Source organism: Micromesistius poutassou (assembly GCF_964030765.1).
Source record: "Micromesistius poutassou genome assembly, chromosome: 22".
Classification (NCBI taxonomy): Eukaryota; Metazoa; Chordata; class Actinopteri; order Gadiformes; family Gadidae; genus Micromesistius; species Micromesistius poutassou.
Genome location: NC_140292.1, coordinates 4,919,083 through 4,933,986, shown reverse-complemented (window position 1 = coordinate 4,933,986; position 14,904 = coordinate 4,919,083). Strand labels below are relative to the sequence as shown.

Sequence of the window (14,904 nt, the reverse complement as noted above, 5' to 3'; positions counted from 1 at the left end):
TAAACGTTGAAGAGCACAGAATGCTACATGCTAACTGACGATGCGAGGCGGGACCCCCTAGTATGTGCCAATTTGAGAGGTTGTTGTAATGCTGGTCTTGTTCAGCAGGGGTCAGAGATGAGCATGCAGCAGTTAACCTCAGAAATAGCATTGGAAATAGATATAATGTGAATAGGAATAGGTGTCATAGGAAACGCAGTAATACAATACTTGTTTTAATGTTCAATCAAGCTTTTTAGGGGAATGTAGGGATTCCATTTATATTTGTTATATTCCCAGAAGTAAATACATTAATAGCAATAGTGCTTTCAGAGTATCAACCTATCACACTAAACACACTAAAGTCTTCAACAGAAGTGCTTTATTTTGCGAATTTAGCATGGGTTGTGAGTTGAGGACACCCTATATCTTCCTGAGCGTCACGGGAGTGGCCCCTGCTGTGATATTAGAGCAACCACTGTTCTGTTTGAGGAGGAGATAACGTAACGTAAGCCGTGCTTTATCACTGCAGGGTTGGGCTGAGGCACAGTGGCCCTCATTGAGTCCATGTGAAAACCTCTGACCCAGGGTTAGGACGGTCAAATGAATCACTCGGATGGCTTCTGCCTGGATTGATCAGGCATGTTCTATCAAACTATTGGAATGTTTGGCTTTGGTAAAAAAAAATGCAATTGAATGGTGTTGATTGTATGAATAGGGTTAGTTTTACTTTCCAATCCAAAATTGCAAATGTACCAAACATTTACTGGCATCATGGTTACTGTTGTGGTGTTTCATTTTTGAAATCATGTTATATAATTTATGTTCAGGGAAGGGGAAAAAAGCATTTAAGGAACTACTACTGGTCACTGTAGTTCAATGTGGAACTGGCGAAGCACTGCTACAGAGAATATTTGAACACATCAAATTAAAACACAGCTTTGACATGTAAGCCTTCACTGTCGTTCCGATTTCAATGCCAGGATGTTGCACCATAACATGTACCATTTAATGTGACTCGGCTTTTGCACTTTTGTTGTTTTAGTGGGAGTGTATGCCATGATTAACTTGGACATATAGGTTATTAGAAGAAAGGTGTCAATAATAAACAACAAATAAAACAGATGTAACTATTTTAATCAATTGAAATGTTATTTTTCAGAAATATTATTTATAAAATAATTGTATATAAAACATAGCTCTTTCTCATAATACAATTGTTGATACATATTAACATCATACATTTATGTAAATAATCAATCAAATGTTAGTTATTTTGCTGTAAACAATCATTAGCAATGTTAATAACCAATGAAAGTCAAGACAGAACCGAAACAAACCCTTTTTTGTTGTTCAAAACATTTTCTCAGAACAGCAAACTTTTGGTGGTCATCGTTGCAGATAAAAGAGGAAGTACAGACAAAATGGATGAAGGAAGTAGCTTAAAATAAGGAAGCATTAAAACAATCCCCCTTAAAACCATTCCACAGCACTTTATAAACTGCATAGCTGAATTACAGTATTAGTCGTTTTTTCAGAACCTGGAAATGTTGGTCACATTTGAAGAATTCAGATCTTTAAATACATATTCAGTAGAGGCTATTTGTTATGCAACAGAATGCAAAGTGACCTATTCACATCCTGTTCTGGTGGATGACAGTTAAGTGCAACAGTTAAGGACTGAAAGTGCACTACAAAGGAGTACCAGTGTCTGACAAGAAAGTACATAGTAAGTGAAGCATTGTTGGATTGTAGTTATCTAATCTAAGTCTGTTTAGTTTACGTTTACTACAGTGCATTTAAAGTGTATGAATAACTGCAACAAAAATAAGGGAAGTTATTTAAAATGTGGCAGATATAAATTTTATGACATTAATTTAGAATTCATCAATTCAAACCTTTACTAATGAAAGCTTTTCTAACAAGGATTTTGCATTGGCCACTGCTTGCTTTTCAGGGGGACTTCTATGTTTTTAAACATTTGAAATCACCATCATATTTGTTTTATATCTGCACTCATTCAGATTTAATAATAATTAACTTTTGGCCCAAAATGGTTGAAACTTTAAGATATGTTCCTAACTTTTTTTTTCTAACTTTATAGGACACAAAATAGATATTGTATATGGTGTTACATCTTACTCTCTTCTTCAATGGAGCTCGCTTAACACTTCCTAAAATATGTTTACTTCTAGATGAACGCTAATGTATCCTCTAGAAATTGCACAAAATGATGCTTTGAAAAATAATATATGTACTATAATTTGTTCGTTTCAGGGCTACACAAATATGCTAATTAAATATAGACTTCAATATAGCCAACTGAAATTACCACATAAATTCCATTATTTTATTATCTTATCTCATAGAACATAGAATTTTGTTAATTTGTTTTATTTGCTGATTTATATGATGATCTAATATAATATTGTGCGATATGGATTGTGCTTGAATATAGAATACTTATTCAATATGCATTTCAAGTTGCAGTTATTAAATGTATAGAAATAGTAAAAGGCAAAGGAAGTATTCCAATTAAGGTATATATAATACTCAGTTACACTCAATTAAGGTATCTTATACAAGGTTACATTCAATTAAGGCATATTATACTAGGATACATCTAAAGCCCATATTCTAAAGTGCTATTACTTATGTGCTATACATAGTTATTATGTAATTTTCATAACAAAGTTAATTGTGTAAGTGCTACAGTAGTAAGAATATCGTCGAAACGTACATTTTGAGTTGTGGTCTTAGGTGATAAGTTTGAGTTGCCAGTGTCTAAATGATATAAATAGTTAAGTAATTCCATGGCTTTCCTGTTGTGGTAGATGCTGAAATATCATAATCCCTGATATTGTTTTATTGTTTTGTTTACCATATTTCGTTTCAGAATTCATATCAATAAGGTACAGTGAAAGCACAGAGGAGTAGCATCAGGGCAGGCTAGTGAGTGGAAACCACTAGTTGTTGTCACTACCGTTGTTGTTTTGCTGTGTTGCTGATTCATGAAGCAAACAAAAATGTCTAGACTAGGTTGTTTTTGTTTTCTTTTCATCTAGCTATGAGAACACGGTTGTGGCTTATGTTACTAAGTGTTAACTAATGATGAAGTCATTGCTCCATGTCCCTATCAACCCTAAACGTTCATCTCTACTGGGAGATACACTAACAGGTATTAGGAGTTTATTTTGAACCAAATGATTAAATGATACATTATGAATTACTGTCCCTCAGAAAGAGAAAGGGTGAATGTAGATTCAGGATTTTGATTCTGTTTTTAACACTGTTTGGTAATTAATAGCACTGATGCCCCTTTGGTGGACAAAGGAAGCTAATACATATTGATTGAAGGTAAATCCAATGACAATAAATATGAATATTAATACACCGGAATGTCTCCCTTGCTTAATAAAAATAGCATGTAGAAATTCACAAACAATGGAAGTGTCTTTACACAAAAGTAAATGTGGGCCAGGGAAGAAATATAAATCATAATTTCATAGTGTGTTTTGAAACTAGTCTAGCGTGTGGTCTTCCAATAACATAAACCCTATGTAAACCTTTGAGCCAACCATGTATTCCACAATGTCTGGGAGCTTGTGCTGTCCCTTGATTCACAGAATCATATCGCTGGATGTTAACTTGAAATGACATTTCCTATTTTTATTCCACTTGATAGGTCAAAGGCAATTTATCGAGTGGAGTCCATTGAAAACAGCTAAAAGGTACAGTAAGAATTTTGATTATATCATGTCGATCTTTACGTTTGTTTTCGTAAGGGAAAATAGATTTTGTATCCTTATTCACGGTAATCAGTCCATAGCTTGTCAACATGCTGTTCTGTAGACATTGCTACTATTCCCTTCATTGCTCGTTGTCAGGTTGGTCAAATAGATAGCGTCATTAGATGTATCTGTTATTTAGTTTAGATGACAACATATTTATCCATTCACGGTACAGGAGGGCCTCAAGGACTACGTCCATCACCAAAATGGCCGACAACGTGAGCGCCCTGCCCTTCTTCTACGGCAACATCACCCGGGAGGAGGCGGAGGACTACCTGCGTCAGGGCGGCATGTCCAACGGCGCCTACCTGCTGAGGCAGAGCCGCAACTACCTGGGGGGCTTTGCGCTCTCCGTGTCCCACATGCACAAGTGCTACCACTACACCATCGAGCAGGAGGCCGGTGACACGTATGCCATCATCGGGGGCAAGAGCCACCGCGGCCCCGTGGACGTCATCGACTACCACTCCCAGGAGACGGACGGCCTGGTGTGCCTGCTGAAGAAGCCCTGCAACCGGCCCAAGAACATGCAGCCCAAGGTGGGCCCCATTGAGGACCTGAAGGAGAAGCTCATCCGCGAGTACATCAGGCAGACGTGGAACCTTTCGGTGGGTCCATCGGGAGCTTCTCACCACTGACACGGGATGATACTTTGAATGTTTGCGCTCATAGATGATCGGCTCTTGAGGGAGAAATGTATTGATGGTGAAAGTACAAATTTTCATTCATGTGTTGTGTTTCATGTGTTTTTTCTTTTGTTGATTTGTTATATGTATATACAGTATGTGTATGTGTGTGTGTGTGTGTATGTATGTGTATGTGTATGTGTTTGTGTATGTGTATGTGTGTGTGTGTGTGTGTGTGTGTGTGTATGTGTGTGTTCGGTAAACTAATCTGTATAGGTAAACATGAATAATCTTAGCATGGCTTCTTTATAACAATGATGTTATGTCCACGTATTTGTTTCACAGGAGACAGAACTGGAACAAGCCATCATCAGCCAGAGGCCGCAGCTGGAGAAGCTCATCGCCACCACGGCCCATGAGAAGATGCCCTGGTTCCACGGCAAGATCACCCGGGAGGACTCGGAGCCCCGGCTGCAGAACGGACCCCGTGTCAATGGACGATTCCTGTAGGTTTCTGTGCATTTCAGCGTCCACCTGCCCTCATTGGTCGACCACGGTGTTACTCAATGTACTGGATGTGAGGTGCATCCAAGTATTTAAAGGTGACATATTATGCCACCAGGTGTGAGTGTGATTAGCTGTTACGAGCTGTTTTGAAAATGTGCCTCTTCTGACATCACGAGTGGGCGTGTCCACCTAGATGCGTGACGGATAGATGAGCGACATTTGCTCATCGAGTCCACTGGGGAGGCTGGTAGACTGATCTATCCTGCACACACCTAGGTGGACATGCCCACTTGTGATGTCAGAAGAGGCAGATTTTCAAAATGGCTTGTAACGGCTAATCACACTCACACCTGGTGGTATAATATGCCCCCTTTAAATATGCTGTAGGTAGGATTCAGGAGGTGTAGAGCGAGAGATCAGTAGAACATTTCACTCACTTATAGCTGATCTTTCTAACAAATTACCCCAAAATAATCACTTTTTTTTAATTTTACACTGGCAAAAATACAACACATGCTAACAGTATGAAAAGTGACCGAATGTCTTCCTGTGTAACATAATGATAAACGTTGAACTACAAACACTACTACAAGTTAAACCTTTCTTCCGATCTTCCTCACATAGAATCATTGCCTTTTCATTCAGCCGTGTTTTATCAGATGGCGCGAGTATTCTTCACTTCTAGTAAACGAACTGTAGGCTGAGACGTACAAGAGTGGTCTCAGATGAGCAGACGGAGGAGCGCGCTGTGGTTTCCGCTGTGACTTCCTGAACTAGCCAGAGGCAGAGGAACTAGCCAGCGGGTAGACAGTATATGGTGGGGCCAATGCTGTCTACACATGGGAGAGAAGATATACAGTCCGTATAGGCTCTGTATACATGTGTCTATAGTATATTGTGCATTTTTAGATCTAGATTTTATATAGTGTTATATTTATATATATTTATTTTGTAAATTATATGATTATATATATATATATATATATATATATATATATATATATATATATATATATATATATATTAGAAAAGGGGATTTTGTCAAAATTATCATATCATTTATTAAAATATATATATATAAATATAACACTATATAAAATATATTGCTAGAAATTCAAAATATACTATAGATATATGTTTACAGAGCCTATACAGACTGTATATCTGCACTCCCATGTGTAGACAGCATTCGCCCCACCATATACCGTCTACCCTCTAGGTGTGTATAGTCTGTGTGTATAGTGTGTATATATATATATATATATATATATATATATATATATCCACAGAAGTCTTTCTCCTTTTCCTCGTGTAGAATCCGTCAGAAGGATGCCAGTTCCTACGCCCTGTGCCTGTTACATGAAGGACAGGCCATGCACTATCGCATCGACAAAGACTTTTCTGGCAAGCTCTCCATACCAGAAGGCCGGAAATTTGACACACTGTGGCAGGTAGGCATGCAACGTTCGGGGGATTGCACACACCACCCCAACTCACGCCAACACTCGCGCCTTGATCCAATCATGCCAAGATGCACTGTCAGATGTGGATTCCCACATTGGCTATTTGTTGCTTTTCCACTGTCATATACTGTCATATAGCATTATGTACTGGAACTTGTGCTTCAGCTGGGGTATTAGATTTCCACTGTCAACTAAAGCATGCCAAATGCTGGATTTAGCCGCCTTTGGACACAATTGGACAGACCTGCAACCAATCATAGCAGTAAAACCACATCAGTGTGCCACATCAGCAGCAGCCATCTTGGGTGATTTATAAAAATGGCTGCTTGGAGTTGATTCCTTCTCTGATTCAATGGTATGGAATTTATGGAATCAATTTCAAATGAAACTGAAACTCACACACAAAAATACCATGTTTTTTTCAACCCTGGTTAAATAATCTGAACAAAGGAATCAAACACAGATTGGGTATAGATAGGCTTTTAATCTTAGGATAAGCAATTTGGAGAAACCGGATAGAATTAGCTAGATTTTTAAATTATTCAACAGAAAAAGTCCCAAACCCCCCTTCAGGTCACCCTCCACAGCCACTCCCCCAAAACATGATTAGCTCTCAAGCGTAGGCAAATAGCAATAGCCTTGTGGAAGACTCCACCGATCATAGGGGCCGAATGAAATGATTGGAAGGGCTTAATACAGGCCTGCAACCACCAAAATAAATACCCTCAATAAAAAAATAAAAATGAAAAGTTTCTTCTTTCCACAGTTGAACTCAACTCAACAGTTGAACTCAGAATCATTCAGAATCGATTCTCAGAATTTATGTTTGTTATCCATCCCTTGTTGTCGGCCATATAATACAAATAATTTAAAACGAAAGGAACAAACCCTCCCCTTCTGCAATCAACTGTGGTTTACCAGTAACTACTTTAAATATTTAGGTTCCTCTTCAAGTTTGAAGTGTTGACACTGTGTCCTTTTTTTCCTGTTTGTAACACTTTTTTTTTGTCGCATATGTACACTTTAAGATTCAGCAAAAAAAAGTATGTAAAAAAATATATTTCACATCAGCATCAACAAAAAATGGCTCTGAATAGTCCCTAGTGTGGTGGTATCCATCTGACAAATTTTTTCAAATTCGGAAAGGATTTTCTGATAAGGTATTTTACCTGTTAAACACAATTCATATTTTGAGGTCTTGTGATTAGAGGGTTAGTAGCTTAATAGCAGTATATGTGTTAGCAATTAGGCTTTCTATTAAGACTTCCTAATGTTAATTTCTTAATGTTACCTATTTTTTTCCCAAAGATATGATTATATAGATATAATATATATATATATAGACTATATAGACTAGTACTACAATAAATTGTCAGCAATGGTGCTTTTAAACTTGACATTGGAAACAGTGGCCAAGGGAATGTTTACCAAGCCACAGCTCTTAATTCTTTATTATTATTTTTCTTATTAAAAAGGTCAAATTTAAATTTGACATATTTCAATAATAAAACAATAACAATAGATGATAATGATCAAGCTCCGACAATGCATAATGCTCTCACTGATATGAGCTCTGTCCACAGCTGGTGGAGCACTATTCATACAAACCAGATGGCCTGCTGTGTGTCCTGACCCAGCCCTGTTCACGAGGGGATGGCGACTTTGGTAAATACACATGGGGATATATATAAAAATATACACTTTATCTTAGTACCTTCTGTCCAAGACACATGGACAAAGGATTTTACCTACATTAATACCCGTTCTACCTTACAGTAACCTACACAAATATACACAATATACACAAATATTATAATATATCTTTGTTGTATATGGGAATGGTTTAACCTAGCAATTGTAAGTGCTTGGCACTTGTTTCTATAAATATCTTTGCTGTACCGACAGCGATATATTTTTGTTTCTCTTTCTTCTGACAAATGTACTTATTGTAAGTCGCTTTGGATAAAAGCATCTGCTAAATGCCCTAAATGTAAAACGTAAATGTATAATATATGTATGTATAATGCATATATAATATATATATATACAAAAATATAATCTATTACAAAAATATCTTTACATTTATAATAGGAGGACCGCCTCCACCACAAGATCATCCTGTAAGTAAACACAACGCAATGTACACAATGGATTATGTGTGTGTTTGAAAATGGGGCAAACTAAGCCACTGTGTGAGTAAAGAAATGCCTTAGCCATAGCGGTCAGGAAACCGTAGGTATAAGTGTTGATAGAGGAAGTAAGAAGCAGAGAGACTAGTGTCGGGGGGGAAAGCACGACTGTCCCCCGAGGGGGGCCAGTGTGTGACATGTTGTCTCACCAATGGTGGTGGGGGCGGGCCGAGAGCCTGACAGGAAGTGGTAGTGGGAGGGGCACCTGCACATCTGGAGCTGCTCCTCCTGAAGTTGTAAACAATGAACACATTGTCCCCGGCCTTATCCTGGTAGAAGTGGAATCTCTTTGGTGTCAGGTGTTATCCCTGTCGATTTATCCCAAAATTGAGTGAATATCAAATCAAACCAAGTTCTCAAATAAATGTATGTTTTTTATATAATGAACAAAGCTACAACACTTGTAATAGAGGAGGATTAATGGGTTGATTAATGCTCTCAGGAAGATGTAGAAATGATTGGTTATGTAAACTGCTGAATATTAGCACATACATTTGAGTGACCGTTTGTTGTTCAAATGATGCAAACATTGGTTTTCTAATACCCGATGACTTCTCTTGGTAACTACGACCTGTATCATAACAGCCGAGGTTAACCTGATCTTCTGTGAACATCTGCTCCTCAGGGAGGGGCAAGTGGAGCCAGTGGATTTTTCTCCAGACTCAAACATTACTCTGTACCCATACCTGGACGGAAAAAGGTGCGTCAACACAACTGTTGTTTTACAAATGTGCACAAACATCACAAAGTGTTTCTCTTTAAACTAATTCCACATGCAGACTTTCTTGGCTCTTCTTGTATTTATGCTAAATAAAGGACTATTTGTATCAGTAAATACTGTATGAGATGGTCAGGCAGAAGTTGTGGATTACTGTTAAATTTAATAATCTCTTCCATCAGTTTACTTTAAGGTCATCGTTTTGAATTGATAATGTCACAAAATGTAAAGATTCAAGGAAAAATTTATTCAATGATCTGTTGCCACTTTGTTTGTGCTATTTCTGTATCTTTATATCAATATCTTTGACACACTGACAGGTTTGGGGAGGATCGCGCAACAACACAACAGACAATCTGAATCCTTATGAACCTAACATACCTCATTATGCATCGACCAAAGGTAAACAGTGTGACTTACTCCTTTCTTAAAGACTTCAAGTAAAAGATTTTAAACCTCAATTGTTTATATATAATAATAAAGATAATAATAATAATTGTTATTATTACTATTATATTATAGTAGTATAATTGAGCTTGGCAACTGAAGGACTTATCGGCTGCTGATATCCCCACCCCCTGTGTGTGTGTGGGCCCAGAGGCCATGCCCATGGACACGGAGGTGTACGAGAGCCCCTACGCGGACCCCGATGAGCTGAGGAGCTCGGTGGTGCAGCGGGACCACCTCTTCCTGGAGGACGGAGAGCTGGGCTCGGGCAACTTTGGCACCGTCCTGAAGGGCACCTACAAGATGAAGAAGTGTGTGGTCACCATCGCTCTCCCTCTCACTCACATACATGCAGGCACGCACACTCTCTCACACACACACACACACACACACACACACACAGATTTATATAGCAATTTCATATTCAAAAACACAAATACAATAGTAAACAATTATCAAATATCAAATGTAAAGAAACATTCAATATTCTCCTGGCTTCACTAAAGCCTCTGTTACCAATATCATTGATCAGAATCAATTAGGGGTGTACGGTATAAACTGTATAGAAAGTACACCAGTGTGAATTTGCGCTACAGTATGGATTTTGACCATACCGTGAGACCGGTATGACCGTAAGTAACGTAAATACAGTAACGTAACTTATTTTTCATGTGAAAAGTAAAGTTACGCGAAACTACTGAAAATATGGTAATGAAACGTAGTTCCTTTTTTCAATTCGGCGCAACATTACTTTTCCCAGGGACCGATTTGACAGCGATACTGCCTTCTCAGGCAGTATGCTATTGTGCAAGCACGCAGGCACACAGCTTGCGCAATAGTCCCTTCACAAGCTCTCATTCACCGTACAAGACAGATGCTGGTAGCATGAAGCTGTCTCTGCATCTCAGACATCGCTTCCACAGGCATTTTCCAAAGCCTGTCCTTACGACAAATAAAGCCAGCGGTGGAACGACATAACAAACGCCGTCACTGTTTACCTGTGTAAGGACATTCCCTTTCAAAATGTCGATAGAAAGGGCTTTAAAGAGATGATCAAAACACTCGATCCCAGGTACTCGTTATCTGCCCGCACACACTTTAGCCAAATTGAGATGCCAAAACTATACGGCAAGGTCCGCGACCAAGTGGAGAAAGAAATCCATACTATCCATACTGGAAGTTACTTTAAAAAAATGATTTAGCATTTTTTTTTTCTATTGCAGTTTTGCTCAATAAATGTTCTTAAAATACTTCTGTAGGCCTACTATGTGAAATATTTTCTAATAATACAAAAATAGCTGCCTAACCAGTATTTTACCCCTTCAGAAGCATTTATATCGAAATTAGAATATAAAATTAACATACCGTGATATAATACCGTACCGTCTATGCCTCAAATCATACTGTGATATAAATTTTAGTCCATACCGTACAGCCCTAGAATCAATTTGTTGGGCCGATTCTTCCTTAGAACATTTAGCTTAAAAAGTAGACACTACTTCTAGTCTTTCCTTTCTCCTGGTAAAACCGGCCCAGTTCAAATCTCATAAACAGCCCACGGCCTGTTGTCACGCAATGGAGAGAGTCAGGAAAGCTCCCATTGTACAAGCAAAACTCCAACCTGCCAACCTGGGATACATGCATGTCGAACGCACAACAACGCATCATCCCTTTCCATCACCTGACTCCCTGCTCCACCACTCCAGGGCGGAGAAGCAGGTTGCGGTGAAGATCCTGAAGAACAGCGATGACAACAACGTGGCGATGCGCGAGGAGATGCTGCGGGAGGCCAACCTCATGCAGCAGCTGGACAACCCCTACATCGTCCGCATGATCGGCATCTGCGAGTCTGAGAACCTCATGCTGGTCATGGAGCTGGCTGACCTGGGCCCGCTCAACAAGTTCCTCCAGAAGAACAGGTGTGTTTTCCTCCCTTCGTCCCTTTCGTACACGTTTTGATTCAAGTATAGATTTGAATGTGTGTTTGTACCTCATCCTTTCACCACAGTTTAAAGGTGACATATTATGCCACCAGGTGTGAGTGTGATTAGCTGTTACAAGCCGTTTTGAAAACCTGCCTCTTCTGAAGTGGGCATGTCCACCTAGATGTATGACGGATAGATGAGTAACGTTTGCTACAGTCCACTGGGTAGGCTGGTAAACTGTGTGCTGGATAGATCAGTCTACCGGTCACACCAGGTGGTATAATATGTCAGCTTTAATACCTAGGGCAGGCAGAAGTTAATTGAACTTGAAAGACATCCACAAACACAGCCTGGACCTGATGTAAGATAAGATAAGATAGATGGTACTTTATTACTCCTTGAGTAATAAAGTGGGCGAGAGGGAGATTAAAAGCTTAAATTCAACAAAGAAAATACAGAAGGTATGTCTACACGCATTAGTAGTAGAAATTATGATGAAAATAACAAAGGTGGGACTGTGAACTTGTCACCTACAGATACTTAAGCGTGAAGAACATCACTGAGCTGGTGCACCAGGTGTCCATGGGCATGAAGTACCTGGAGGAGAACAACTTTGTCCACAGGGATCTGGCAGCCAGGAACGTGCTGCTGGTCACACAGCACTATGCAAAGATCAGTGATTTTGGCTTGTCCAAAGCTCTGACCGAGGAGGAAAATTACTATAAGGTGATTACTCTATTGTTGTAAGATGGTGATTTCTGGCTTCGGCTTTGGCTCACACACTCAAGCCTGATACAAAGTTCTGCTTATAGTTCTAGTTCTTAACGTGTACGTTAATGTGTACACAAGGAGGCAGTAGAGTGTGTCCGACCACGAATATACATTAACCAATTTTCAAAAAACGCAATCGCAAGATGCAATCGGCTCCCTGGGAAATATGTCAAAAATGTCAAATGTTATAATGAAAAAGAAGTTGAAAAAGAATGTACTGCTGAAAAGCGGTTGGGATAACTGAAAATACTGATCTTGACCGAGACTGCGTCAGTTTCTATTAATTGCGTTTGCGAAGATCACTGGCGGCTTTTCGTGTGCAATTATTCTGAAGATTTTGTTCCCCTAATTGTGTTCTGTGTTTCTCCTTCAGTCTAAAGGTCACGGGAAGTGGCCTGTAAAGTGGTACGCACCGGAATGTATGAACTACTTGAAATTTTCTTCAAAAAGTGACGTATGGAGTTTCGGGGTCTTGATGTGGGAGGCATTCTCACTCGGGCAAAAACCCTACAAGGTAAACACCGGTCTCCATTGAGCATCTAAACTAACTCCCTGATCGGGAGCCCTTTCATTACATAGTAGTATTGCGGCAACACCAGTGAAAGGTGTGCTGCTGCATTGTGGGAAACTGCTATTAATGGGCATGCGACTAATGGACGTTATGCACAGGGGATGAAAGGGAATGAAGTCATGCAGATGATCGATAGCGGCAGGCGCATGGAGCCTCCGGCCAACTGTCCTGACGAGATGTATGACCTCATGAAGAAGTGCTGGACATTCAAGTAAGAAATCTGCTATTACATATTTTCATGAAAACAGTGATTGTATTTATATATTGCTTCTCCTTTTACATGATGTAAAAGCCAAAATACAGTAGAACACCAAACAAAATGTAAATAAAGGTCACATTAATTAATTTCAAAGAATACAAACTGAAGAAGAAATTAGGGACAGAGAAGTGTGGGGTTAACTGTTAAAGGCTGTTTTAAATAAGTGATAGTGATTTTTAGTGATGTTTCACTGAAACATATTGAAAGAAGCTCATGGCCCCACTAATTGTTTGCGTAATATGTATGTTGTTCTTTTTCTAAAGGTTCGAGGAAAGGCCTGGATTTGCAGTGGTTGAGCCAAGACTAAGAGATTTCTACTATGACATTTCCCAGTGATGGTTTCATATCATCCTCTACTGTTCCACAAATAAAAAAAGGACCATGCATTGCAGAAGAGGAACTGTTAGTAACCCCCTATAAAATAAATTCCAAATGCTCGTCTGTATATATGCTCTTACCTTTTATATGTAGTTTTACAGGGAAACCATGTTTGATTGATTTGTTATGGGTCATTTGATGCATTCAGAAATGCTAATATTATGTTGGATTACAACACTTTGGATGAACTTTGTATGAACTAGGCTACATCTATCTTTGTCCCATAGTTGGTACGTTGATATTAAAGCATGAATCTCAATGTTTCAACTATGAGACAAATATATGTAAAGGAGATCTTATTAACTAATGCTTCCTTTCAAACTAACTAAATTAAAGAAGAATTAAGCATGTGCCTTTTATGTGTGTTTGAAGTTTAGCCCACAGGCAAAGATGGCCATAGGAGAGTACTTGAAATTGTAATATAACCAGTAATTAGGACGGAAATGTGTATGCCATGTATGTATATCTATAGTTAATAAACTATTCTGCCTAAAGGTAGGGTAGGCCATTTGGAGAAGCTAGCCAAAGCAGGATACATTTTGAAAGTATCCAACAGAAAAGGTCCTACCCCCTCCCTCCAGCCTCTGTCATGAGCCAGTACCCTACCAAAACGTATGATTAGCTCGCTAGCTTTAGCAATAGGTCTGCCTAGCCTTGGGCAATGAGTGCACCTGCAGAGTCTCGCAGGTAGCGATGGCCAGATTTATAACAGCTCTGCCACAGATACAGGATTTTTGTATATTCTTTTGTCACAGCATTTGATTTAGCGATTAATGTCATAAGAATATTTTATCAAATATGAAAAAAATGCTTTTAAAATAAATTGCCTACCCCACCTTGAATGGGCTTTATTTACTCAGCCCTGTGGCCCCGCCCCTTTCTAGTAATGCAGTCATTCATTATTGCTAGACATGAAACATAGGTTTACACATGCACTCCACGTTTTGCCTTAGGTCTATGTTTAATATTTACAGCGATGTCTAATAATATATATATATATATATATATATATATATATATATATATATATATATATATATATTACAAATTAAATAATATGTTTGATATCTCCTACCATCGAACTTATGTGTAGCCAATTATGTTCCTACAAAATTACTTCATCATTTGAAATTTGCTGTCATATCAAACACTTCACAATTCCAAAATTCAAAATCGCAAATTCTCCATAACGGTGAATCACTCCAATCCCACCCTGTGCTGGTTGTAACAACGTGATCATGTTTTGCTGTATCCCCGATCGACACGTTTCAAAGTAAGAA

At 38.8% G+C, this 14,904-nt stretch overlaps 1 protein-coding gene across 2 annotated transcripts; it reads left to right on the top strand.

Annotated features, from left to right (window-relative positions):
- The first annotated feature begins 1,470 nt into the window (after positions 1 to 1,470).
- syk (spleen tyrosine kinase) lies at positions 1,471 to 14,440 on the top strand. Of its 2 annotated transcripts, XM_084486881.1 has the most exons (16): positions 3,035 to 3,157; positions 3,287 to 3,336; positions 3,665 to 3,710; positions 3,946 to 4,378; positions 4,742 to 4,902; positions 6,219 to 6,354; positions 7,950 to 8,031; positions 8,458 to 8,486; positions 9,181 to 9,255; positions 9,594 to 9,675; positions 9,872 to 10,031; positions 11,427 to 11,639; positions 12,182 to 12,371; positions 12,790 to 12,930; positions 13,086 to 13,198; positions 13,510 to 14,440. In XM_084486881.1, exons 4-16 carry the CDS (start codon positions 3,977 to 3,979, stop codon positions 13,580 to 13,582), a joined length of 1,857 nt encoding a protein of 618 aa, XP_084343007.1. In that variant the 5' UTR covers positions 3,035 to 3,157; positions 3,287 to 3,336; positions 3,665 to 3,710; positions 3,946 to 3,976; the 3' UTR covers positions 13,583 to 14,440. The 2 variants fall into 2 exon arrangements, with proteins under 2 accessions (XP_084343006.1, XP_084343007.1); XM_084486880.1 differs by lacking the exons at positions 3,035 to 3,157; positions 3,287 to 3,336 and adding an exon at positions 1,471 to 1,708.
- The last annotated feature ends 464 nt before the right edge of the window (positions 14,441 to 14,904 follow it).

Coding starts and splice junctions, on each gene's coding strand:
- syk (XM_084486880.1), top strand. CDS start 3,977: ATGGCCGACAACGTGAGCGCCCTGCCCTTCTTCTACGGCAACATCACC. Junction 4,903..6,218: donor CGTGTCAATGGACGATTCCT/GTAGGTTTCTGT, acceptor TTCCTCGTGTAG/AATCCGTCAGAAGGATGCCA. Junction 8,487..9,180: donor CTCCACCACAAGATCATCCT/GTAAGTAAACAC, acceptor TCTGCTCCTCAG/GGAGGGGCAAGTGGAGCCAG.